Source organism: Ambystoma mexicanum, chromosome 2p (genome assembly GCF_040938575.1).
Source record: "Ambystoma mexicanum isolate Mex_15411 chromosome 2p, UKY_AmexF1_1, whole genome shotgun sequence".
NCBI lineage: Eukaryota > Metazoa > Chordata > Amphibia > Caudata > Ambystomatidae > Ambystoma > Ambystoma mexicanum.
In genome coordinates, this window is record NC_090923.1 from 588,926,936 (window position 1) to 588,952,471 (window position 25,536).

Consider the following 25,536-nt stretch of genomic DNA (forward strand, 5'->3'; position numbering starts at 1 on the left):
TGTTATGCCAGCTGTCAGTGGGACGGTCTAGCCCTTGTTCAGTCTCTGCAGTTGTGGTCAAGGGAGAACCTTCTGCAGGAAAAAACCTTCACCACCCCCGCAGTAGAGGCCACTCTTACCAAAGACTCATCTCTGTCAGGGTGTGGGGGGGCTCACCTACTTCAACAGACAGCGCACCGCGTGTGGTCTCCAGCAGTAGCGTCCAATCACATCAACCTGTTGGAACTGCTAGCAGTGGTCAAGGCCCTAAATGCTTTCCAGACACACCTCCATGGGAAGACCGTTCTAGTCCTCATGGACAGTACCACGGCCAGTACAACTTCCATGCACTTCTTGAATAAACAAGGGGGCACACACGCTCTAGGGCTATCCAGACTGTCCCAGAACATCTGGGCACTCAAACACATGTTCCTCCTCTCACAACATGTTCCAGGGGAACTCAATCTTCTGGCAGACATACTCAGCAGAGACTTCTCTCTGCCCGTAGGGCACAAGTGGCAACTACAAGAGGACATTTTACTCAATGTCTTTGCAGAATGGGGTTCCCTAGAGATCGACTTATTCGCCACTCTGGAAAACACCCAATGGGAATGCTGTGGGAATTAGTAGCGCAGGTTCTTCTACCATCAGTGCTTGGGCCTGTGCAGGTTGTCTCCATCAAGCCTACGTTTACCGCGCTGCCATGCAGGACTGAGTGGGTCTACCATAACTTCAAAATGGTGTTTATATACGCGCACTAGGTCTATACATACACAATTCGTACAATATTGTGTACGTGCAGCGTTTCTTAGCACGGCCCTCTCCACCCTAGTACATCGCACGTCTATCTACGGGACTCACCTCACTCTAAAGCTCCAAGGGGGGGAGGGAAAGGTTCATTTCCTTTCCAACAAGAGTGCAGAGAACAACCCTACAAGGGCATGGGAATATCCCTTGGAAAAAAACTAAAAAGGCTATTACGAGGAATAGCCAGAGACTATTTGAAGATACCTTATTAAAAAGAATTGTGCTGAAAAGCATCCCAGCTGAAGGGAGTCCTTCTGGTCTTTTGTTGATTTTGTCTTATTGGTAGGGCTAGAGTAGCTTAGCTTTTTGGATGGACGACCGACTATTTACTTTGGACTTCACGGCTTATGACTAGCACCTTAGTTTAGTTACTTTAGGTAGGGAAACCCTTAGCATAAGGAAAGTTAGGCATTTTTCTTTATCATTTAAATAAAATCCTAGTAAACATGGCACATAATTGTCTGTCTCCTCCTTCTCGCCCACCACATGGGCCAATCTATCCTTATTCTTTCCCCAAGGGCTTGTGATTCAGATTGCAAGTTTCAAAACCCCAATAACCTCTGCCCCCCTTTCTGCCCTCCAGTGTGTTCTCTGTTGTCTCTGAGCAAAATAGTTTGTTTTCACCACTCAATTTCCTCTCATCAAGTAAGATTGTCTTTGCCATTGAAGAAAAGCACATCAGAATGACAAAGGGTTGCACACTGATGTGTCGAAAATTGATGATAATTAGTGCAGAAACCTGTTTGGCCTACTGACTCTCATCCAGGTTTTGGTTGATGTAGTCTGGAGACTTCTGGACTGTTTCATTCTGTAACGTAAACCAGAGACCTGCCCAGGATACAGGCGGACAGTGGTAACAATAGTTTTACACACTAGACACCCTGGTGAGTCTGCATACTCGTCCCAGTGAATTGCCAAGGCATAACGAGAGTGAATGTCACTCGGGTGCCCTGCATAATCGTCCCAGTATTTGGCAAGAGTACCAAAAGTGTGGAAGTCATACAGAAGCTCATCATAGTGAGGACCAAGAGTGCAGAATAAGAATTCTAGATGCCACTGTATACTACTGCCTACTGTTGAATGCCCATTTAGTGCAATCCAGGTGTTGCAAAACTAGGCGCTACTACGTTTTACTGTCTACTGCGATACCCCCTTTTAGGCACACCCCCCCCAAAACCTGCTCCTACGGCTCTGACCAGTTGCCCCCAAGGCCAGGTAAGTACACATTTAATATTGTACGTCAGTTGGACGTGCCCCCTCTACTTACTCACATAATCTGATGCACCCGTCCCACAGGTTAGACACCATGCCACACACTGGCCAAATCAGAGCCGCACGCTGGCGCACCAGTATGCCTGACTAGACCCACCACACCCTAACTCAGCCACCCAGAACTCACAGCCCATCAACGCAGCCTTCCACCTTCCATCTCCCACCTTCTGCACCCTCCAAGTAGATCTTGGTCGGTACAATCAAGCGGAAAGATGGAGAATGGCAGCAGAAAACATTGACCCCCAGAATATTCCGGACCGCCCAGCGACCCAGGTAAAACAACTTCCCCCACCTGACTTCCCCCGCTAGATCCTTACCTGTACCTTCTGCTTTCACCATGCCCGAACAACATAGCAACCCTACCCCCATCAAACGCTTCCCTTTTCTTAGCGCAGCAAGAGCAGCCCTGGCCAAAACCCCATCCTCCACAGCCCTTCCCACTCTCACCCACACCCCATAGGCCGTCCAAACGTCAAGGAAAGTCCCAAACCAAGACCACCCCAGGCCCCTCCTTGCTTCTCCTGTTCTCCAACCCAGATCCCAAACCATACCACCTCGCTGTAGGGCCCAAACCACCCGGTCCTAGCCCTATTCGCCCATCCCCCCATGTCCACCTCCACTCCCCCACGCCGCCTCCCCACACCCTCCACCGCCCACTCCGTTGTCCCTACCCACCCTGACCAAACCTTTTCCCCTAACAGCTGCCGCACCCCTGGTCACACCCTCCCTCAACCCCCGGCTACACCCACCCCCTCCTCCACTTCCGCTCCTCCTACCATTCCCAACCCGACCAGCGCTTGAAAACGCAGCCCATCAACTCTCTTTCGCCTTCATCAACGCCAGGTCAGTCTCCAAAAACAAATTCCACATCTTTGACCTCATCACAGAGGAAAACAATAGATGTCCTTTTCATCACAGTGACCTGGTTTGCTGATGATTACGAGCCCATTGTGCATGAGGCCTTCCCACCAGACAACTTCCCCCCTCACCTCCCTCCCAACACTATCCCTCCAGGAATGGCCACCCACCATCATATTCTTCGACCTCTGGCTCTCAAACACCCTTGCACCCCTCACCCCAACAAAATGGACCTCTCAGAGATCAGCACTCACACCCAGATGGTACACAACCAACCTCAAATCGCCTTGAGCCCTGCCTGGAACGGACCTGGAGAACCGTCCCTACGACCCAGAATAAAACGGCCCTAACAAGTCTAATCAGAGCATGCAGACTGGAAATCAGAAAAACCAAGAAAGCATTCTATGGGAACAGAATTTAAAACTCTTAGAACCCGAGCAAGGAACTGCATAGAATCATCTCCGAATTCAACTCCCTGGCCTGCTCTAAACCACCCTGCCCCCCCATCTCCCAATCCCTATGTGACACCTTATCAGAACACTTCCATAATGTCGCTATCGACAGGCACTCTGCCATCATCTCTAAATTGGAACACATGCATGATCTCTCTGCTGCCTTCGATACCATGATCACACCATCCTCCTAGACAGGCTACAGTCCTTAGGAATCAAAGTCACAGCCCTCTCTTGGATCTCCTCTTTCATCTTTAAACGCTCACAAATCATGCTCCTCCACCCGTTCACCTCCACCTTACGACCAGTAACAGTGGTCCCACAAGGAGCATCCCTATCTCCATTGCTCTTCAAGAGCTATCTAAACCCCCTGCCTGCACTCATCCGCTCCCACAATCTTACCTGCTACAACTATGCAGATGACACCCAGATCATCCTAAAAAATCCCAAAATCGCCAGTCCCCAACTTTCCAGATCTGTCATCATGTCTCTCGGATATTGACTACTGGATGGCGTCCAACCACCTTATCCTCAATCCTGGGAACTCTGTGTTAGGCAGAATTATATGCAGTACCGTTTGGGAACACTACACACAATTTAGACTACAAGTGACAGTACAATTTCACCTTTGGTACAAGCCTGTACTACACAGTTATAGTATTAGCAGAAGCGGCGCAGTCAGACTTATCTCAAGAGTAAGTGAGCAGTACAAATAGTTACACAAAGGACAGCAATTACTTTGATTCAGGCAAACACGGACTCAAGGTTTCTAAATAAAAGAATATATATTTATTTACTCAACAGTTGTATAACATTTCAATATTCTAAGCAAGTTAAAAATCACAGTCATAAATACACCACACCACTTCCCTTAAATTCCAGACAAGTTAAGCTCACAAAATGAAGTGGGAGCAAAATGGCACTCCAGCAATTTAAAAGGGAGGGAAAGACAAAGTTATTAGAAATTAGGCAAAACCAACAGGTAAGTAGTCGGGGCAATTGAACAAGAGAGACTACAAGGTTAAAATCAGATAGAAAAGGCTTGGGGCCAAAGTCAATGGTTCAAAAGTCTTTTGCTTAAGATAATACAGTTCAGTGTAGTTCGTGGTAAAGTTTGTGGCACAGATTCCGGACGAGGTTGGTTGGCAGAAAAGTTAGTTCGAAGAGAAGGACAAGCCCTCAGACTGGAGAAAGATTTCAAACACTTTCACCGCGATTGAACGAAACGGACAACCGGATTTGCACAGTACCTTAAAACTGAGAGGGAGCTGAGGCGGACGTTCCTGGTGGTTCCTGCAGGCTCACGATTCCTGAAGCGACTGTCGATGAAGTAGGAAGACTGGAGGGTCCTGCGCCACCCAGGGAAGAAACCAGCAGCAGCGCAAAACAACGAATAAAAGGTGCACTCCTTAAAACCCAAGCACGGTCCTACCTTCCTGGCAATCAGGCCCACTGTAGCGCTGTACAGCGAATTTGACCAGGGGAGGGGTCCTGGCTTGTAGTTTGGGCGAACTGGTTGGTCCCACCAGCTCAAGGGAAGAAGTTTCATGGAGGATCTTCTCTGTCGTTGGATTTGGAGATTCGGACCTTCAACAGGGCTTCACTGGGCGATTCAGTCGTGGTAGGGGTCCTCTTCTTCCAGTTCCTCGTTGGTTCTTTCATTCCAGTGGCGACTCTCTTTCCCGTCCCGGAGACCTGCTTTTTATGCAGTTTTTCCCCCCATTCATACAGCTTGGCTGCAATCATACAGCAGGGTGGCTGGCCTGGCAAGGCCAGTCCCCTTAGCCAATCAAACAGGAGTGCGACTAGGGTTACCAAGGAAACCCATGGCAGGGGTCCGAAGATCCCTCCCTCGCATCCTGCCTACCTAGACTATCAGGCGCCTTAAGGAGGGCTTCTGTGCAGAAGCCCGCGAAAAGCCAGCGAACAAAGGAGTCATCCCCGGTTTGGCGCGCAGAGAAAAACACGAGAAAGACTTTAACAAAAAGAAATGGCGAATAAACCCAGCCGGAACAAAAATGAAATGCATTTGTTCAAGCGGGTTTAAGTTCGAGGCTAATATAATAGCCTAAAACAATACCGCGTTTATATAATATAATCGCGGTAGAAAAGTTAGGGTAGAAACCACTGCCGCCAGCCAAGTCTTAATGTAAAGGGAGCGAAACAAGGCTCCAAGAGGCACAGACAAAAAGGGATAAGAGTTAACCCTTTCCAATACTCCATGTAAAATGGGGTGTACTGGGCCTGTGGTTTAAAGTGACTATATAAAGTTAATGGCAATTTTAACTGTTTCTGGGGGACAGTAGTCAGCCCCAGAAAAATGGAGTCAGGGGGAAGTCTAAAAGACAACCCTGTGTCACTGCACTGAAGGTGCTGTGTAACACCCAAAAAAAGTGGTGCACATGGAGTAAGTGAGGCTCCAGTGCCCAAGGTCACATAAACAGTGAAAATACACACAGCAAAACACATGTAAGAGTGGGAAAAAAGGCTCACACTCTTACCAGGTGAAATAAATAAACCCTAGAAATCCAGCAAAGCTGCTGAGGGACTCATTAGGTAAGGGAAATCGGCCATTTATGAGAATTTTCCCTAACACACTGAAATCCTAGTCTGCGGGAAAACGTTGCTCCCCACCCACCGGCAACCTCCACTTTGGTGAAAAACCTTGGATGCACACTGGACACAGATTTATCCCTCTCCCAGCAAGTCCACTCTGTTTACAGAACCTGTTTCTTTCACCTGCGCATCCTCAGGTGCATCTTCCCCTACCTCACTGTTTCTCTGCTATCATCTCCATCATCCTCTCCCGCTTGGACCACGCAAACTGCCTTCACCTAGGCGCAGTAGCATTTCCGCTAAGGATACTGCAAAGAATCTAAAACGCTGCAGCCCTCTCATTAACCTACCTCCCAGAGAACACATCAGCCCTACACGAAGAGTCCTCCATTTGCTCCCTATTGGTTGACACACTACCTTTTAAAGGTATGTGCATCACCCACCGGGCCATCCACAACACAGGGCCAGAATTACTTCAAGACAAAGTCACCCGCTACTACTATTGATAGTGATATTATTGATCTTTTATTTGTATTGCGCTCGTACACAAGTGTTTAAGAGCGCAACGAAGCAAGGGAGGGTAACAAGGGAGAACAAAAACCACGATCTTACTAGGCCCAGTGACATTGAGAACACGAAAGTTCAGGGAGACGAAGAAGTGGAAAGTGCTGAGCAAAAAAAACAGTGGTAGTGCAGCCAGCAGGTGGCAAGTGCTAGGTTTAAGGCAACAGACAGAGGGTGTCTGATAAGTGCAGAAAAGGGGGGGCGTCTAGGGTTACAGATGCAGACCCATCCTTAGTGCAGGGGTTGCCACGAGGAAGTGCGGGTGCGTAGCAGGCTGAGCGGGTACCTGGGCCCGGAATCAGAGGGTAACCAGGTGCACAATGCCGAAACAGAGCAGATCAGCAGGGGAGAGGTGGAGTGTAGGCAGAAGCCAAGAGGAAGGTCGTGAGGTTCTTCCGGAATCAAAGATGGTTCTCCTCAAGTTTCAGAGTGGCAGGGAGGCTGTTCCAAAGTGAGGCCCCAGCCGAAGACGGAGATCTACCCCGAGCTTGTTTCTTTGAGAACCGACTGACCCTGAGGGTGTTCGAGGTGGAGGAGCGTAGAGCACAGGAGGGAAGGTATTTACGGAGGGACAGTTGAAGGTATTTTGGACCCAGGCCCCAAAAAGCCTTGTGGACAATGTACAGAGTCTTGAATTTAATCCTTGCAGCCACTGGGAGCCAATAAAGAGATTTTAGGACTGGCGAAATACGATCCCAGTGCTCTAGGCCAAGTCTTTCATTTTCAGGTCTTGCAGTCCTGTTCTGGATGAGTTGCAAAGAGCGGAGAGTAGAAGCAGGTAGATTTAGAAAGATGCTGTTGAAATAATCCAACCTAGAGAGAACCGGGGCTCGAGAGACAGTGAGCTTCTGGGGGAAGGAGAAGAAAGGAAGAATACCTCTGAGGAGGTGTAGTAGAAAGTAAGACTGTTTAGAGACATCAGAAATGTGGGCAGAGAGGGAAAGCGTGGAATCGAAGATGACCCAGAGGTTGTTAGCCTCGCAGGTGGGGGCAGTCGGAGGGCCAAGGGAGGCCGGCCAGTGAGTGACAGGAAAGGAGTTTGAAGGTGTGCCGATGAGGATCTCGGTCGTGCTGGCATTCAGTCAGAGATTGATGGTGGCACACCAATCTTGAGTAGCAGACAGGCAGTCAGAGATGATAGGAGAAGAGGTGGCAGAGGGAAGCCTGAAAATGCGTTGAGTGTCATCTGAATAGCACTGAAAATTGGAGCAGAAAACGGCAATGCGATGGGCGAGAGTTGCCAGGTATTGGTTGAAAAGCCAGTGTGAGAGGTTAGACCCCAGGGGAATACCACAGGTAGAAAGGGAGATGGAGGAACAGAAGGACCCAAATTGGACCTGGGGGGGGGGGGGGGTCGATCAGTGATGAAAGAAGTTAGCCAAGCCGAAGCCTGATCGGTGATACCCAGGTTGTCACGGAGACAGTTGAGCAGGATGGTATGGTTGACCGTGTCGAAGGCAGAAGAGAGATTGAGTAGGATGAGGACTGAGGGGATGTTAGAGTCAAGGTTGGAGATCAGGTCTTCACAGATGTTCTGGAGAGCAGATTCCGTGCTTCTGGCAGCTCTAAAGCCAGACTGATGGTCGTGGAGACAACCTACAGAATTCGAGTGAAGGTTAAGCTGCGAGATGGGCAGGACAAAGACTGATATGCAAATGGATATTTCCCATCTGTGAAAGGCACAGTGAGTAAAAGCAGTGGCTGCGTACTCTCAAGTGGTTAATAACCACTGAACAGGTTATCATGTCTGTTCTTGCGAGAGAGGGGCGCCCGCTACCTTTGTAAAACTATAAGCTGCGAGATGGCCAGCTTTTCCAGGCGTTGGACCAGGAAAGAAGTTCTAGAGATTAGACGATAGTTTGCCGGGCATGAGTGGTCAGCTGTGGGTTTCTTGAGAAGAGGGTGAACAAGAGAGTGCTTCAGAGGGGGGTGGAAGGCTCCCGAGGCGAAGGAGAGGTTGCAGAAATCAGCCAGGACAGGAGTGAAGGTGTCAATGTGGTCCTTGATGGTTTGGGAGGAACCTGTTCTGATGAGACTTTCATAGATCAGGCTTGTCTAGAGACCTCATCAGGGGAGAAAATAGGAAAGGAAGAGAAAGAGAGTGGGGGTGGGAGCAGGAGGGCAAGTGTTCACAGAAGGGGAGAAGAGGTGGAGGGGACGAGAGGGTGGACAGGATGTTGTGGGGTTTTTAAGATGAAATGAGAGGCAAAGGCTGTGCAAAGGGCCTGGAAGGCGACGGGAGGGGTAGAGACTGCAGTAGGGTTGGCCACCTCCTTGCAGTATTTGAAGAGTTCAGCTGAGTTGTTAGATGCCGCAGAGACTGGCTTGGATGTGGGCTCTTTTTTAGTATGAGAACAAAAGAAAAGTTCCTTGTAAAGGAACTTCTTCCGTCCCCTGCACACTTTCAAAATGGCTTAATCAATAAGCCCAGTCATTTATGACGAATACTTAATGTATGTCTATAAAACACTTTCTGAATCTCTTTAGGTTAGTCTTGGTCTAAGTAATGATCATACCAGATCTACAATAGTTTTTATTTTCAAACACATAGCTTTTTTATTATTTTTCATATGGCTCAACGCGTTTCGAGAGAATTTCTCTTCTACAGGGGCAACTATGTACATTCACAATATTTTTAGAACAAATTAAAAATATATCATTATTAGATTACAAATTAGAAACTATTGAATTATAGTTCGCAATATTTTCAACAAAAAATATCGTAAGCATACTGCTTTCTTTGGGGCGCTTCTCATTCTTCTATACAATATTCACAAAAACATTATATTTCCAATACAATTCATCTTTCACATCCTTATCCAATGCTCTGAGGTCAATTGTAATCCTCATTGCCTTTGTTCTCATAAATGGGTCTGTTTGCTCATATCTGTCCAATGTACCTATCACACTAGGATATTACAAGTAGTTCTGATATTAACTTATTCTTGTCATGTCTAGATTATTAGAGATCCCTATAACAGATGTAGCTATTATAGAGTTAATTGTTGTAGAGTTGATTGATATATACTGACCTTAATGATTCCTTAGATTAAATTGGGTCGGGTACTCCTGCTGTCCTGTAATATCTTCTATTGCTTGGTTTATATGTCCTAAGCCTAAGGGGTCCTAGTAGTACCACCTAAGGAAGAGAATGCTCAATGTAATGCCAGTTTAATGTTTTTTATAGAAACTGACAACATTTATAGAGATAAATGATGGTCATCTAACCCACAATGGGCAAACGGTGATTAGCAGTTTCGTTGTTTCTGGACAGGTAGTGATGAGTTCTTCAATTCATGAACATGAGTGCTCAAATACTCAAAAAATAGGGCATAATCTCCCTGTTGATAAATGATACTGGGTATTAGGTATCTCTATATATGTAAGTAGACAATTATCAAAAACCTTAAATGAGTACTGGCTTACTTATGATGAAAACGGAATAGATAACCGCTCAATGTTGTCTGTCGGTAATTATTGGTGCGGTCTCCATAGCTATCTTGTCCCTTGAATTCGAAGTAAACAACTAAAGGAGGAGTGTCTCTTACCTTCTCGTACACAAAGGAGTGTTCCTTCTTTGTAGTGAATCGCCTTGTGTGTGTGTGTTTTTGGAAAACAAAATGGCCGCTAGTTATTGCAGAGTTAAATGATGTCATCGCGTATGCACGTTCGATGACATCACAGTGTAAACAAAGCGTCATTTAAAAATGACGTGTGTTTATAGATATGTTTTTTGTTATATAATAAAAGGAAATTATTTCAATTGCATCATGAACTCGTCTGTGTTTCTAACAAAGAAATGATAATCTGTGTGATCATTTTAATTATTTAAACGTAGCTGAAAATATATAGAGTCAGCTCGTTGTGCTCACAAAAGAGTGAGAGGATCAGTAGGAGGAACTACCTGAAGTTAATCTTTTAAATTGATCGGGAGTGGCATAGATCCTACATAGAATCTAATTGGCTACCTAAGTATGAGATAGGCCACATTGTAAAGACTGTAAAAGATAGTAGTAAATAGTATAGTCCTCTCTGTAGGAAATGATTAAGATTAAAACCACCTTATTTAATTCTAATCTAGTTCTACAAATAGTTGTGTTATTCTGAAGAAGGGTATATATCAACCTTGATTTACACAACAATCATTAATCCCATGCAAAGCATTATTAGAGTTTGAGTCCAGGTTATCTGTTTCGGATATATATCTCCCAGGGAGTTCACAATCTAGTGCAGTGTTTTAGCTAAAAATCAATCTTTTATGGGGACATTGAGTTTATATACACATTTTACATTTAGACAACATCTCGTCGGTGTTAGGCAGAGTTGGCATGCAGTACCCTCTGGGACCACTACACAAAACTATGACTACAGGTGTAAGCAAAACCAACCTTTAGTAGAAGTCTGTACCACACAGTTTTTGCTAGCGAGCTGAGCAGCCAGGCTTATCTCAAGAGGGAATGTGAGCTTGTAAGGGTGTTAGATTAAAGTCTACAATGACAAGTATTCAGATAGAGACTTGGACTCAAGGTTTCTTGGTAAAAACACTTCTTAATTTATTACACAATCATTTATAAAGCATTCACTAAATGAGGCAACCAATATCACACAAGTTATTCTACAATACTGAATAATAAGCAGTTGAGCTCCCTTGAAGTAGGAGCCAAATAGCATTGAATTAGGGGCAAAAAGGCATAAGTTAATAAAACGAATATTACAGATATTCTAAAACAGTGCAAATAGTTTGTTCACCAGAGGAGTTGATTCAATGCAATAGGTAGCCCATAGTCAATGGACTAATATTTTGTATAGGTAAAAACGGTTCTGGTGTTTAAAACGGAAAAGTTTTTTCCACGGTTCTTAGAAGTAGTTCACGGAAGAAAGGTTTGTAGGTCACAAGCTGACTAGGCCTGCAAGTTGCCAAAGTTGTACACACCTTTGCAGTGAGGCGTACGTTCTCTCGGTCAGGTTTTCACAGTACCTTATATTGAAGAAAAAGATGCAGCTGAAGACTTCTGTTACTGGCAGTTCCTGCAGATCTCGCTGTTCCTGAGCCTTAGTCGTGGAGACAAGAGTGAGGACGTCGGGGGACTCCTGCACTGCACGGGACTGGTCACAAAGCTGGCAAATTGGCAATTCTTTGATTCCGGTTGCTGTTCCTTCAAGCACACAAGCTGGTGTCCTTCACCCAGGTTAATCCTAACCAGCTCCAAGAATGGTTTCCAGCTGGTTTACGAGTTGATTGGTCCCTCCAACTCAAAGGAAGAAGTCAGCCTTGAAGGGGCTTCTCTGTTGAGGTGAGCTTGGCAATTCGGACCTGCAACAGGGCTCCACTGGGCAAACCAACGGTTCAGTATTTGCAGCAGCCGTCCTCTTCCAGCTCGTCTTCGGTTCATTCATTCCAGTGGTCGACTATGTCTTTCAGTCCAAGAGACTTGCCTTTTAAACTGTTTTCTCCCATTCATTCCAGCCTTGCTGCCACTCACCCAGCAGGGTGACTATCCTTGCTGGACAGTCAGCCAGCCAATCACGCCTGAGTGCATTTGGGTCTCCTAGGAGACTAAGCACAGGGAGTTTCGGCACCTCCCTCACTTCCTGTCCACCCCATACACTCGGGCGCCAGAGGCGGTCTTCAGTCCTGAAGCCCGCCAAAGGCATAGAAACAAAGGGACCAAACCTGGTTTGACGCGCAGAGACAAACTCTAGAAGGACCTTTCCAAAAAGAAATGGCGAAAAAAGAAAACCGGGACCTGTTTAAAAAAAAAGGGGCTTAAGGCGCCATCTTGAAAAACATGGCTCCTGCGATTTTTAGCTACCGGTGTTCACGGTTGGGAAAAATCATGGTAGTTTGTTGTAAAACCACTGCCACCAGCCATTTCGATAGGAAAGGGTAGCATTTGACTGCTACATGAGTTTCTACACCCAGGGGATACTAGGTAACCCCTCCAGCACTCTAAGTTAATTTAACCTTGCATTCTCTGGGAAACAATAGTTTATCCCAGAGAAGGTATTTAAAGCTTGGGACAGCCTAAAAAGCTCCTCTGTGTTACTGCACTGAGGATACTGTGTAACACTCATGAAAAGATGATGCCTATGGAGTTAACTAAAAAAACTCCACAATCAAAAAAATCAACACAGGAAACGAACAGAATTAAAAGTACAAAGGGGGTAATTCATAGAATTCAGCGGACAAGTGGTGCACGCGGCTGGCGCACAGTGTGCGCGTGTGACGATCTGCACCAGCCGCGTGCGCCAAAATCCATTTCCGCGCACAGCGTATTCATGGATTTAAACATCCATTACCAGCCGTCGTGCAGAATGGCGCAGCGACCCTGCAGCAGCGCCAGTTACGCCCCCAACCCCTCCCTGTGCGCCATGTACAGCGCACAAATCCCGTACATGGCGCACAGGCCAGTGGACCAGCATACAGGCCCCCAACCATGAAAACGCCTGTAAAACTCCCCGCGCACCCCTCCGAATACACGTACCCTGCTGCACGGGGAGAATCACATGCGATTGGCCCTGTGCGAGCGGGGTACGTGTATTACTGGGGTTCGCAGGGAGTTTCACATGCGATTGGCCCTGTGCGAGCGGGGTACGTGTATCACTGGGGTTCACGGGAAGTTTCACACGCGATTGGCCCTTTGCGAGCGGGGTACGTGTATTACTAGGGTTCGCAGGAAGTTTCACATGCGATTGGCCCTGTGCGAGCGGGGTACGTCTATTACTTGGGTTCGCGGGAAGTTTCACACGCGATTGGCCCTGTGCGAGCGGGGTACGTGTATTACTGGGGTTCGTGGAGAGTTTCACACGCGATTCCGCTGTCGGAGCGGGGTACGTGTATCCAGTGGGGTGCGCGGGGAGTCCCACACGTGAATTGGCAGTGTGGGTCCTCCCAGGTGTGCCCTCTACCCCCTCCACGGCCCCTGCAGGCAGCCCACACCACAGGAGACTACCCAGCACCCATGGTCATGTCCCGCTTCCAGCCCATCCACCATGGTCATGCCCCCCAGCCAGCCCACATGTCACCTTGCACTAGTGATCACCAACTCATGTCCCCCAGCACCCCCACCCCCCAGCAGTGAGGGGCACCTGCCAGCAGGCCCCGACTCATGTCCCCCAGAACCCCCACCCCCCAGCAGTGAGGGGCACCTGCCAGCAGGCCCCGACTTATGTCCCCCAGCACCCTCACCCACCCAGCAGTGAGGGGCACCTGCCAGCAGGCCCCGACTCATGTCCCCCAGAACCCCCACCCACCCAGCAGTGAGGGGCACCTGCCAGCAGACTGCGACTCATGTCCCCCAGCACCCCCACCCCCCAGCAGTGAGGCTCAGGTCCGACTCATGTCCCCCAGCACCCCCACCCACCCAGCAGTGAGGGGCACCTGCCAGCAGGCCCCGACTCATGTCCCCCAGAACCCTCACCCACCCAGCAGTGAGCGGCACCTGCCAGCAGGCCCGACTCATGTCCCCCCAACACGTCGTCATGATCCACAATCATGGGCCTCATGGCCTACCAAATCCCACCGCACGCCACCCCTGTACAAAGACCCAGCCTAGTATCCCATCCCCCCCACATTGAAATGCCCATTACATGATACAACCCAAATGGCAAGAATGTACATCAACACACACAATGGGTGCTGGTGATTGTGAAAACCTACTCCGTTGCATGCATGAAACCAATGAGAGAATACCACACATCAAAGTAATAAACCAAAATGTATTGAACACAAAAAGAATGTAATCAAATGAAAACATGAAAAAAACTTTTGAAAAAAAGATGAAAGGCACTATGTCCAAAACACAAAAAGAAAAACATGAAGTCTGAATCCAAATAAATCGAAATGAAAATGTGTCCAAAGTCCCCGGCCACCAAATCAAATCCAAAGGAAACAGGAAAATCCATTGCTCCATGGTGAGAAAAATAATAGATAAATCCACTGTTCAACTATGTACAAATAAGTAATCCAGGGTCCATGAGCCCAAAGAATGAAATGAAACCTAGCAAAAAAACTACCTAATAAAGAACTATATACAAAAAGGCGGGGCATAGTCCAAGCGCCCCAAATGAATGAAAAAGGTAAAGGAAACCTAAAACTACAAACTATATACAATGGCGGCAGGCTAGTCCGACGGCTCACTTCCCGATTTCCCGGGCCAGGGCATCATCGAACTCCTGCTCGATGTCCTGGAGGCGGTCCTCTTCCATGGCCCCGAGGGTTCGCAGGGACGATGCCATGTTGAACTCCCTGCGAATGGCCTCGAGGCACTCGGCCCGCCTCAGTGCCCTCCGCATGGAGTTCTCCACCCTGACCATCGTGAGCCGTGCCTCTTCTGCCCGCTGCCGCTCCGCATCTATACACCGGCCCAACCGCAGCCACACGGAAGACACACCCATTCCAGGGTTCTCCTGCCCTCTGGCTGATGCCTGCCCCTCTGATGTCGATGGCCCCGAGCCATCATTGCTCCCACCTAGAGCCTGCTGCTGCTGTCCATGTGCCCTGTCCGATGATGCCTGCACATCCTCCATCAGCTGGTCTCCAGTTCTTGTGGTGTCCACCCCTGCTGGACCGCCGACTCCCGACTCTGGCAGGGATGGTATCTCCACCAAGCTGACTGTGTTGGTCAGGCCAGGTCCACAGGGGGCCCTGGTGGAATCTGGGCCGGAAGACGGCAGGGAGAACGACTGGCGCATAGTCTCCTCAGAGGAGGAGAGGTCCGCCAAAGTGTGCGACACATGTAGGAACCCACCGACCAGGGCCCCTCCCAACAGTGCCACGTCGCGACCCTTCGTGATTGCGTGCTCCGCCCAAGAAGCACGCACGTCATCACGAATGTCACGCCTGCGCAATGCGACACCAACCAGGACGGAGCCCGTTCGGTCATGGGACCCCTCGTCCGCAGGTAGTGGAGAGGCAGATGACGTGGCACTCCCCCCCCCCCCCCCTACCTGCGGACGGGCCTGGGATGGGGCATCCCTGCTGGTGCATGGTGGTGCAGTCACAGGGTCAAGGACAGCGACATGCACAGGCCCCTCCCCGGTGACCTGTGCTGCCTCCTGGCCCTGGACTGCACCACTTGCACCAGTGGTACTACCCCCACCAGGCCCCATGTGCGGCTCAGTAGCGGGCTCCTCCTCCTCTGTGGAGACCACCAACCTGGATGTCTCCACACCGTCTTCCGCCATTGCAAGCCCTTGTGGGGGCTCACCCGGCCCTTCCACTACAGCAGTAGTGGCAGACGTGGCACCAGGCCCCTCGCTCCCGGATGATGGCAATTCCTAGGAGGGTGGCTGGGCCTTGCGTCGCCGCCCGGTGGAGGCATCCCCGCCGCTTGGCTCCACAGCGCCGTCTCCGCCCTCTTCTTCACTTGACGCTGCGTAGAGGGAGACATCGAACACAAGCATCAGGGTACAGTACAATATTCCCCTAGACAGGAATCAATAACACATGAGTGGCTCTGTCATATGTCACTTCCATCCTGTCCCTCCACAATACATGGGTGAATGCACGCTACACATGCAGAAACAGGCACGGCGCCTGCAATCAACATTAGCATCCATGTACAAGGGCCTCTTTTAACCAAAATGTTGCCTTTAAACTCACATGCATCATGGCTCACACTGATCCCATGCACACACATCACCGGAGGGTCATGCATCATGGCTAGTACACCACAGACACAGTGGATAGACACAGTGCATACAATGGAGACCGCACTGCATGAGTGAATCTACACATCATCATGGACATGTGTCATGCATCCATGGCGTTTCAAAGTCGCACACACAAACTTCTCAGACAGACACACGTGCACCATACATGTACATGAGAGCAGCACCCATCCCTCACCCCCCTCCATGTCCAAGAACAGAGACTGGCATGCATTCATGTGTGCATTCCGCATACAGCTCCCCATGTTGCATTGAACACATGCACCATCCATGTGGTTCACACATTACTGGTCTCACATGCATGACCATGATGTCCCTGCACACACACACATCCATACATGACCTATGTCAAACATACAGGCATGTATCAGACTACCAGCACACTGCAACATGCCCTGTCTCACACAGCAATGCTTGGCCACTTACCGCTCAACTCCAGACGGGTCTGCCTCCGAAGGATCTGGGCGTGGAGCGCTGGGCCTATGCGTTCCAGGACCCTCATCTGGATGTTGCTCATGCTGACACGGCCCCCCTCCGCGAGGTGCCGGGCCTTGTAGAGGGTCCTGGACCTGAAGTCCTCCCGGCGCTTCCGGACGTGCTTGATGTCGCGGGTTGCCACCCCCTCCGCGTTGATGGCAACCACTGCGTCCTCCCAGATCCTCTCCCGTCCTTCTTTGTTGGCGAGTGACGTTCCGAAGAGGGCATCATAATGCCCCAGGACCTGCTCCACCAGGACACCAGCTTCCTTCTCACTGAAGCTGGTGGCCCTCTGCCTGGGGGTCGCCAGTGGTCTCAGACTGTGTTTGCCCTGACATGGCGACCCCCGAGGCAGGCGTGGCTGGGCAACTGGGTCCTGGGGCTGGGCTGTGGAGCAATGGTATCCCAGTCGGGAGTCTTCTGTTCCAGCAGGGGTGGACACAGCAACTCGACCCCTGCAGATTGCTGATGTGCAGGCACCAAATAGCAGGGCACGTGGGCAGCAGGCAGGCAGCAGCAGATGGCTGGTGGGAGCGTGCTCGGGGCTCTTCGGGGCAGGAAAATGGCCTTTTGGGCAGGCGCGTGGCCTTCCGTGTGTTTTCGCGTGGCCTGCTTGATACGGAGGGATTTGGCACGTGAAAAAAGTGCACGTCAGCGTGAAATCCGAGGAAAGGCCATAAGAGCGTAAGTGACGTTACGCGCACGGGTGTTCCCCACAACACGGGTGCATTGTGATTCAGCACGTGAGAAAACTGCACGTCACCCGTGCTATTGGAGGAAAGGGCCTTAGCGCGTGAAGTGATGTTGCACATGTGGGCTGGCTTAAAAGATACAAGTATCGCGCTATTTTCTTGTACGTGGTTTTTGTGGAGAGCGAACAGGTGTTTCTTGTACTTCTTGTCGGTTCACACACGATTACTTCACAACGTTTCCAGTTCGTACTCCCCGTTTCCTCAGACTGCGTTCTTTTCTTCTTTTGGCGGGGGTGTTGCCAACGCGCACATGTGCGTCTTTTTCACATTCTTTTTCAAGGCAGATGGTGAGTCGCGCATGTATTTTCCAACTGTGGTTGCCCCCGTGTGTCACGTACCGCAGCCTGCGTGTAACACGCGTACGCATATTTTTGTGTTTCCTGGTGCCACAGCGTAGTGCGGGTTCATTTTTCCACGCACGTGGTCTACCAGGGGTTGCGTGCACGTGTACTTTTGTTTTTGGGGTGCCTGTGATTTGCGTGACCCGTCATCTTCCCCCAGGGGTCACATCCAGCCTTGCTAGAGCACTAGGGTACGAATTCAATCTAGTACCCTACCCCTTTCACCCCAATTGCCCAGGACAATTGTTTACTGCAACTCCCATACGCACAACAACATCAGTGCCATGGTTGGAAGGCAACCAAGCAGTAAGGGAGGCAAAGGTGGCCGACATCCAAAAGGTGGGTGTGGTGGGCGCGGTAGGGGACGTGGCCAGGATTTGCAGGGTGCTCCTAGAGCCCCGTGTGTGGAGGGCCAATCGGGGACACCTATGCCCCCCTCCAATGGTTGTGGGAAACGTAGCTGACGCATCCCAGCTCAGCCCTTGTTGGACCGGCCCATTTTGTCACCTGAACCGGCACAGGATGACTCCCAGGTCAGCAAGTCTAATTCACGTGTGCCAGTGAAAGTTGCTGTCACTAGGCCACGTGGACCTGTGGCAGCAATGTCATCTGCTGCACCAAGTACGCAGGGGGGGAGGCTGCAGGGGCAGCTGCAGCTCAATCCACCCCAGCTCTGAGTCTCCCAGCCGGGACAGTGTCGGTCCAGGTCCATCACACCGACGTTGGCCCTGCTGACATCACCCTGCAGCCAATGCCTGCACCAAGACCCGGGAGGATAGCACAGCGGCAGCGTGCGCGTCTTGGAAGCAAGACGACACAAAGCAACAACAGGTTCGATCCCCGGGTCCGCGCTTAGAAACCTCCGAGTGTTTAAGCGCGTTATAAATACGTAACGAAGACAAAAAAAAAAGAAAAAATCTAATCTTAATCTCTGTTTCCTCTGTAACAGCGCCTCGATGCCTCATGGGCTGCAAGTGCGCTTAACAAATGCAAATAAAATAAAAATAAAATAAAGACCTATGGTCATTGTGCCTTTACAGGCTTCTAGTACCCAGTCCACCTGCGCTTTTGCCCCTACTGACCAGAGCCGTGTAAGCCACTCAGGATCCGCACCACCTTACAAGAAGAAGGGTGCTCTTGCACTACAGGCTGAGACCCCAGACACGGCTACACACTCCGGCACGTCAAGGAAGCCTAGCTTCAATGACGCCGAACTTGATGCACTTGTGGCCTATGTGTCGGCACATAGCAGCAAAATGTTGGTGACTGCAGGCTGTAAGACTACGCCTGCTCAACGTAGGGCCCACTGACAGACCATAGCGGACTACATTAGTGCCCTTGGATTTGTGAGGCGCACAGCTGATGATTGCTACAAGCGGTGGAATTACCTGAAACGCAGAGCAAAGAGCAAGCTTTCTTCCAATTATGGCTCTAATCTGGTGACTGGCGGTGGGTCTCATCCAGAGGACGACCAACTCACTGAACATGAGTCTGTTGCTGGAACCTTCGTCACAGAGGAACAGATCCAAGGCGTGGGAGACCTACCAGATTTTGATGCATTGTCCGGTGAGTGCCCATGCAAGTGTGTGTAATCCATGTGTATGTTTCTTGGGTGATGTGAAATTGAGTGCCAGGTGAGGGTGTGTACTCCTGAGTGGTCTGGGTCACCCATGTGCTTCCTCCAAACCATTCACCAGCCTTGGGTTTGGGTATGACAGTATCCCTTCTGACCACAGTAGCCAATTAGCGCCACATTACTGCAGTTGCCCTTGAACTGTCATCTTGCAACAACATTGTTCAGATTTTTCAGTGTTCATTCAGCCTGATTGTTTCAATCCTCCCATTTTTGCAACTCATTTTTCTGCCCTAATGCCACATGTGACCTGCTTCTGTCATAGATTACAACCCACATTGGCCCACATTTATTACCTTGTTATGGGAATGATTTGACCATTCAGGCTGATTGAATAAGTGCCTGGTCACATTAATTTTTGGGCCCTGTTTGAATGTTGAACATGACTTGTGTTCTGTCATGTTGAAGTGACCAACCATTGATGTATCCATCTGCATGCCATCAATGTATTATTGCACACTGGATGTGTTGCAGTGTGTGGCACATGCATATTATGTCACACTATTTTGCATTTTTCATCTCAACATGTCCATCTCACATAGATGGGTGACAGTACTTATTCACTGACATATGGCTGTACTTGTCAAATGTACCATGGCTATGCTACGTGCCATCTGTGTGCTGGCATTTGCCTTGTATGTGGATTGACCATGCCACTCACAGGCTAATATGTGATGACAGTGCTATCCAGCATGCAGCACATGTGTTCATTTCCCATCTTGGAGTCCTCAGTGTCTGCTTTTTGCCTCCCCTTCCAAATCATTGACAGTGCATGCATGCCAAGGTTATGGTCATGTGGGACATGTGTTGTTCATGTACTGGATCTCTGGCTTGTCAGGCCTGTGTGTGTGCGCTTTGGTGCTCATGCCTGTTTCCATTTGTGTCTTTCATGTTTTTGCAGGTGATGACGCACTTGATGCTGTAGAGGTGGAGGAGATGGTGCAGACCCAGGAGGAATCTTGGGCACGAGCGGACACCAGTGGAGGACGTGGTGGTGTGGTGGGTAAAAACCCAATCCTCCTGCAGACCATACTGTTCAGGGGTGTCTCTGGGTGCACCTCCCCAGACCTCTATGATTCAGGTGCTGAATCGGATGATGAGACTTAGGTGCTGTCGCAGGTGAGTGTTTCTGGCAGGGATGCTGTTCAGTCCAACCCACCTGCACCAGGGGTAGACCCCTCTATGGGGATGTCAGTGTTGGTAAGTCCGCCTTTGGCGGTTACGGATGCAGGGTCACACTCCACAACATCTGATCCTGTTCCTGGGCCGGCAGAACAGAAGGGGAATGCAGTCCTGCAGCCTCAGGCAGTGCCAGCACAGCAAGGTGCAGATCACCTTGCCCCAAACAGGTGTGGTGCCCGCCGACGCGGTGGCCGTGCGCCACCAGGCAATACTGTATGGGAAAACTCCATGTACGGTATAGCAGCACAACAGGGAGCATCAGTTGAAATGATGGCTCAGGCAATGGAGAGGGTGGCCACTTCCATTCTCCCCCCTGAAAGGCAGATGGAGCTCCAACAGCAGGCAACAGAGTCCATTTGCCAATCACACAGGGAGGACATGTTGGCGTCCAACAGGGACCGACGGGCGGCACTGGAGACTCTGCGCGAAGCCATATCTGTAGAGTCCCAGGGCCACAGGGAAGCCCTGAGGTTAGAACTCAGGGAGAATCTGGTAGAACTTGAGGCTTCCCGAAATTTTAGGGCAGAACAGCAGCTGGAGCAGCTCACACGTTCGCTCTCAGCTGAGCTGCAGGCAACTCATGAGGAGATCCGGGCACCACGTGAGGCCATAGCACCGCCACCTCCTGATGTAGCAGCAGAGGGTGAAGAGAGCGACAGCAGTTCTTCCACATTGGCGTAGCCGTGCAGGCCATGAGCCCATGGAGGTATTTTTTTTTTTTTGCAACATCCACACAGGTGGGTGTTGGTGTGCACCCTGTCCTCGAACCTCCTGGGTGGCCTCCCCCCCGCCCCTCCGGCCCACACATGGCCATTTTTTTTGTTCTGTTTTTTTTTTTTTTAAACAGTGTGTTGCCTTGCCTTGCGTGGCCCCCGTGGGCATCTACTCTGTATTCCAGCTGGGCACATGCAGGCTGGTCCTGTGTTTGGGTTAGATGCTTGGGTTCCTGACACACACACCCCTCCTGCTTCTCCTTTCCATGGGCTTGCAAAGGGTGTGACCACGTGACAGTGACTTACACAGTGACATTGGGCTCCCATGAGCTGTGTGGGCCGTCTGTGGTCAAAACTGTGTGGACATCCCTAGTGGGGATTGTTGTTGTATTGAACACTGCATGGTGTATTGATATGTGCTTGTGCATCCATGTCTCCTTATTCACAGGTACCTTCTTCATGTCTTCACAAGGCCGTCTCCTTTGCAGATGCAGTTCATGTTGTATGCAGTACACTGAAACATTTGCCTGACAGCAACCCTCTGCAGTTGGAAGGGGTCGATGTGCTGGCTTATTCAGGTTGTAAGACTTGCACTACTTTGATTTTGTACTGTCATATTTTGGCCCTGTTTCATCCTGTGTCACTGGTAAGTATTTGTTCATATATGCTGTTATTGATTACTGGGAGCATATTGTCTGTGGCCTGTTTCCATTTGGGACAGAGCACTTTGTGACACTTGTCATGTGTTGTGCTTTCATTTGTATGGTTTCACATTGCATGACATGCCATGGTGTGTTGGGTAGCTGAGATGGGGAGGGATTGGGTGACATGGCACTTTTTTCATGTTGTATTTTGCAAGGGGGGTAGTCATTCATGCAGCATAAATGTGTGCCTTTTTGTGACACAGCATTGGTTGTCTTTCAGGAGGTAGGGATGCACACAATGTGACACTTCCAGGTGACCAATCTCAGGCTGGTTTGGTTGTGACAGTTGACTGTCCCTTATGTCATCATCATTGATTGTCAGCTGGTATGTGCCAGGGCTCTGTGCACTCCACAGGGGTGTGATTTTAGGTGAAGTAATTAGCCACCAGCTGCGTATGGGCTGCCTCACCACGTGCCCTTCACCCTCCCATGCGGAGTGGCGGTGCATGTGGTTGGGGATGTGGGGGCACCACCATGTCCACCCGCAGACCCCGGCATGTTGCAACGTTGTGCAGGACACATGCTGCCACTATGATCCTGCACACTACTGGGAGCGCATATAGCAGCTGCCCACCAGAACGGTCAAGGGAGCGAAAGCGTGATTATTGAGGGAATAACGGAGGTCACGGAAGAGTACAGAGGAGGGAATGATATTTGTACTCCCTAAAAATGTATTGGCCTGACGTTTCGCTTTTTCAGAACTAAATTAGTAGCATCAATAGGCCTGGTCCCTCCTTCTGGTGTATTTGTTGGAACCTAATATAACAAATTATCGGTCATGAACCTGATGCCAATTGATTTTAGGACTGCTCGGTTGCGCTTTGAGGTGCATACTCTGCCCCTTTGTAACTTGGGATGCCTTTGTAGTTATCGAGCTGGAGACACAATGTGAAACGCATGATGTGTATCACATATTGCAACCAGCCTCCTTTTGTCAATTGGGAAAGAAGTGTAAATCTCTGAGGTCTATTATAGGATTGGGGGGCTTGAGAGGATCAAACTTTAAGTTCACTCAACGGTTAAATTGATGTAGTCCTACACATTTATGTTTGCCTTTGTTAAGGTGTGCATTTGAGTAAAATGTCTTACCATAATCTGTTGGGGCATTGGTATGGATTTACTGGGGCTTAATTATTGTTTTGTTTTCTCAATGTGCATATAATAGTGTTGGCAGCGATGGGATCAGCTTGCCCAGACTCATCATCAAACAGTTTAAATGGCTTGACCGACTTGTTGACAGTAAGGTAAGAAATAATGTAATTTAATAATTTTATAAAGATCTGCAAAAAGCTGTTTAGAAAAATGTGCAAAGTACCTTATTTGTTTGAATTCACTACTACAAGATTTGATGGTATTGTGCCCAATATAGCACTTTTGAATAAGTGTTCCCTCATATAAATTAATTTATAGTATTCTTATTTATGACCTACAAAATGTGCTTTAAGGTTGAGGTGATCTTTGACAGTGTGACTTTTACCCCCAGACGATTAGCTGACACACATATTGTACTGCCAGCTGCACATCATTAGGAAAATAGTACCTTTTCTGGAAATGCCCAAGAAAATCAAAGTGATTAAGTCACTGATCCTAGCCAGACATGATTACTTTGACACTTCCTACATGGATTCGAACAAGGCATCGAACCACCACCTCCAACATTTATACCACATCTCCGCTCTTCGCTCTGATAGGGTCCTAAGAAGGAATCAGTGGGATTTATATGAAAAAAAGGGCAGACAGTTTAGTGTTTTGTCTGGATCAGGGGTCCCCAACCTTTTATAGACCACGAGCAAAATGTGGGTATCAAATGGAGCGGGGAGCAACATCCATACTTCAATGTAACCTATTGGCGCACAGTTGGTGGAAAACCGATTACAACACAAATTATAATTTATAGAAATGTTATATTGTTAAGATGATATGTTAATGAGCAATAATTAACAGTAATTTGGATGAAGTGCCATTCTGTTCCAGGCCATTTACAATGGCCTTTAACTTAATATGACCCTAATTGGTGGTTTACACAAATGCTAAGGAAATGAAATGGCAAGCAGGACTATTTTATGCACATGAGGCCTGTAAAATATTTCAAAAACATAGCAGCACTTAAGTACATTACACAGTGCTTAGAGATCTCCCCTAAGAATGTTTCTTAACATTTAGTGGCAAATGTATTTTAATTGAGCACGTTTGGACAGTAAAACTGCTCAGGAGTTGGAGGATTGAAATACAAAAATATAAGTTGATTTTATGGCTCTCACATAAGGAATTTTCAAATCTATTGTGGCAAATGGTGTATTTTTATGAACGCAAGAATAGCAACAGACATTGAACCATGCAAGAATTTAAACACCTCTTCACTTTGGTTTTGGGAGGTATTCCCCCTAAATATTTGTGTGAAATGGATTAGCAAATAGTGCTTTATAAAGCAGTCAGGGCTGGTTACATTGGTCAAAACAGGATTAGGAATACAAAAACAATGTTACTTAAGGATTGCTCTTCCTCTGAGCTATCTTCCAGGAAATGGAGCGGAAAGTGGTCCATTTGTAAAAACATTGGTCCAAACCCATTGGTCTTAACTTGGAGCATTTGAAAACCACGTTAAATAAATTGTAGGGTATTTCTTTTTGGCCTATCCTGTGGTCCTGTTAATTACTAACTAACTTTATTGGATTTCAACCAAAAGTCAATCAAATTGATTTATGAACTATATGGCATTCATGTTTTCTTTCTTGTGCATTATCTGCGTGGTAGATGGCACTGTGTCAGACAATGGCAATTTTTCCACCAGGATACTGCACTGAGTATGCAGTATTGCTGACAATTGTGCATGGTAACATCAACCATAAACTTTTTCAAAAATAGGTATATGTAAATCATTTAATAAAGAAAGGTTGGGCATTAATACCACTTATTTGTCATTAGGCTTTTGCCATCTGTGCAAACGTACAGTACATGGACATGTTCGCCAGAACACAAACATGGTCATTTGGTTCAACTATTTTGCCCATGCGTGCATACTTGTCAACTTGCCAAAGTATCAGAAGATGGGAATTTATTCACAAGGTCTGAAACATATCTAACAAATGATTTGCATGTCAATTTTGTGTTTACAAAAAAGGCAATTGAAATTTTATAGTTGTTGAAAATTGGGCATTACTGTTACTCTTGGGTACTTGCTAATGTCTGCAAATAGCCCCAACTTTTTCTAGCCAGCAGCACAACTCCTGGTGTTATGTAGCTCTAAGTGGCGCAGCAACTGTAAAGTGGGTCTGGCCCAGTACGTGCAGATTCATTGATGGCAGTTTCACTAGGTTGGTCAGGCCAGCCTAATTTCTGGACCTAATTTACTACTCAATCCCTGCCTCACTAGGTCTGTTTGCATTATATGCCCACATGGGCCAAGCAGTGTGGGCCACCAGTAGACTGCTACTTTTGCTTTCAACAGCACTGTTATCATTGTGAGACTCATCTAATCTGCAGCCTTGATAATTATCTCAACAGTCTCCTCCAGGCTCCTCATATGCTTTTGTCCTATCTAACCCTCTCCAGGCCTTAAGCCCAATCTGCTGAT

General features: G+C 48.5%; 1 protein-coding gene across 5 annotated transcripts in view; it reads left to right on the forward strand.

Annotated features, from left to right (window-relative positions):
- FANCD2 (FA complementation group D2) overlaps nt 1-25,536 on the forward strand; it is a 2,923,540-nt gene that overhangs the window by 343,920 nt on the left and 2,554,084 nt on the right. For all 5 annotated transcript variants that reach the window (XM_069644087.1, XM_069644091.1, XM_069644090.1 and 2 more), the window contains exon 8: nt 23,128-23,206. In XM_069644087.1, the coding sequence (XP_069500188.1) occupies nt 23,128-23,206 (79 nt within the window). The remainder of the gene's footprint in view (nt 1-23,127; nt 23,207-25,536) is intronic.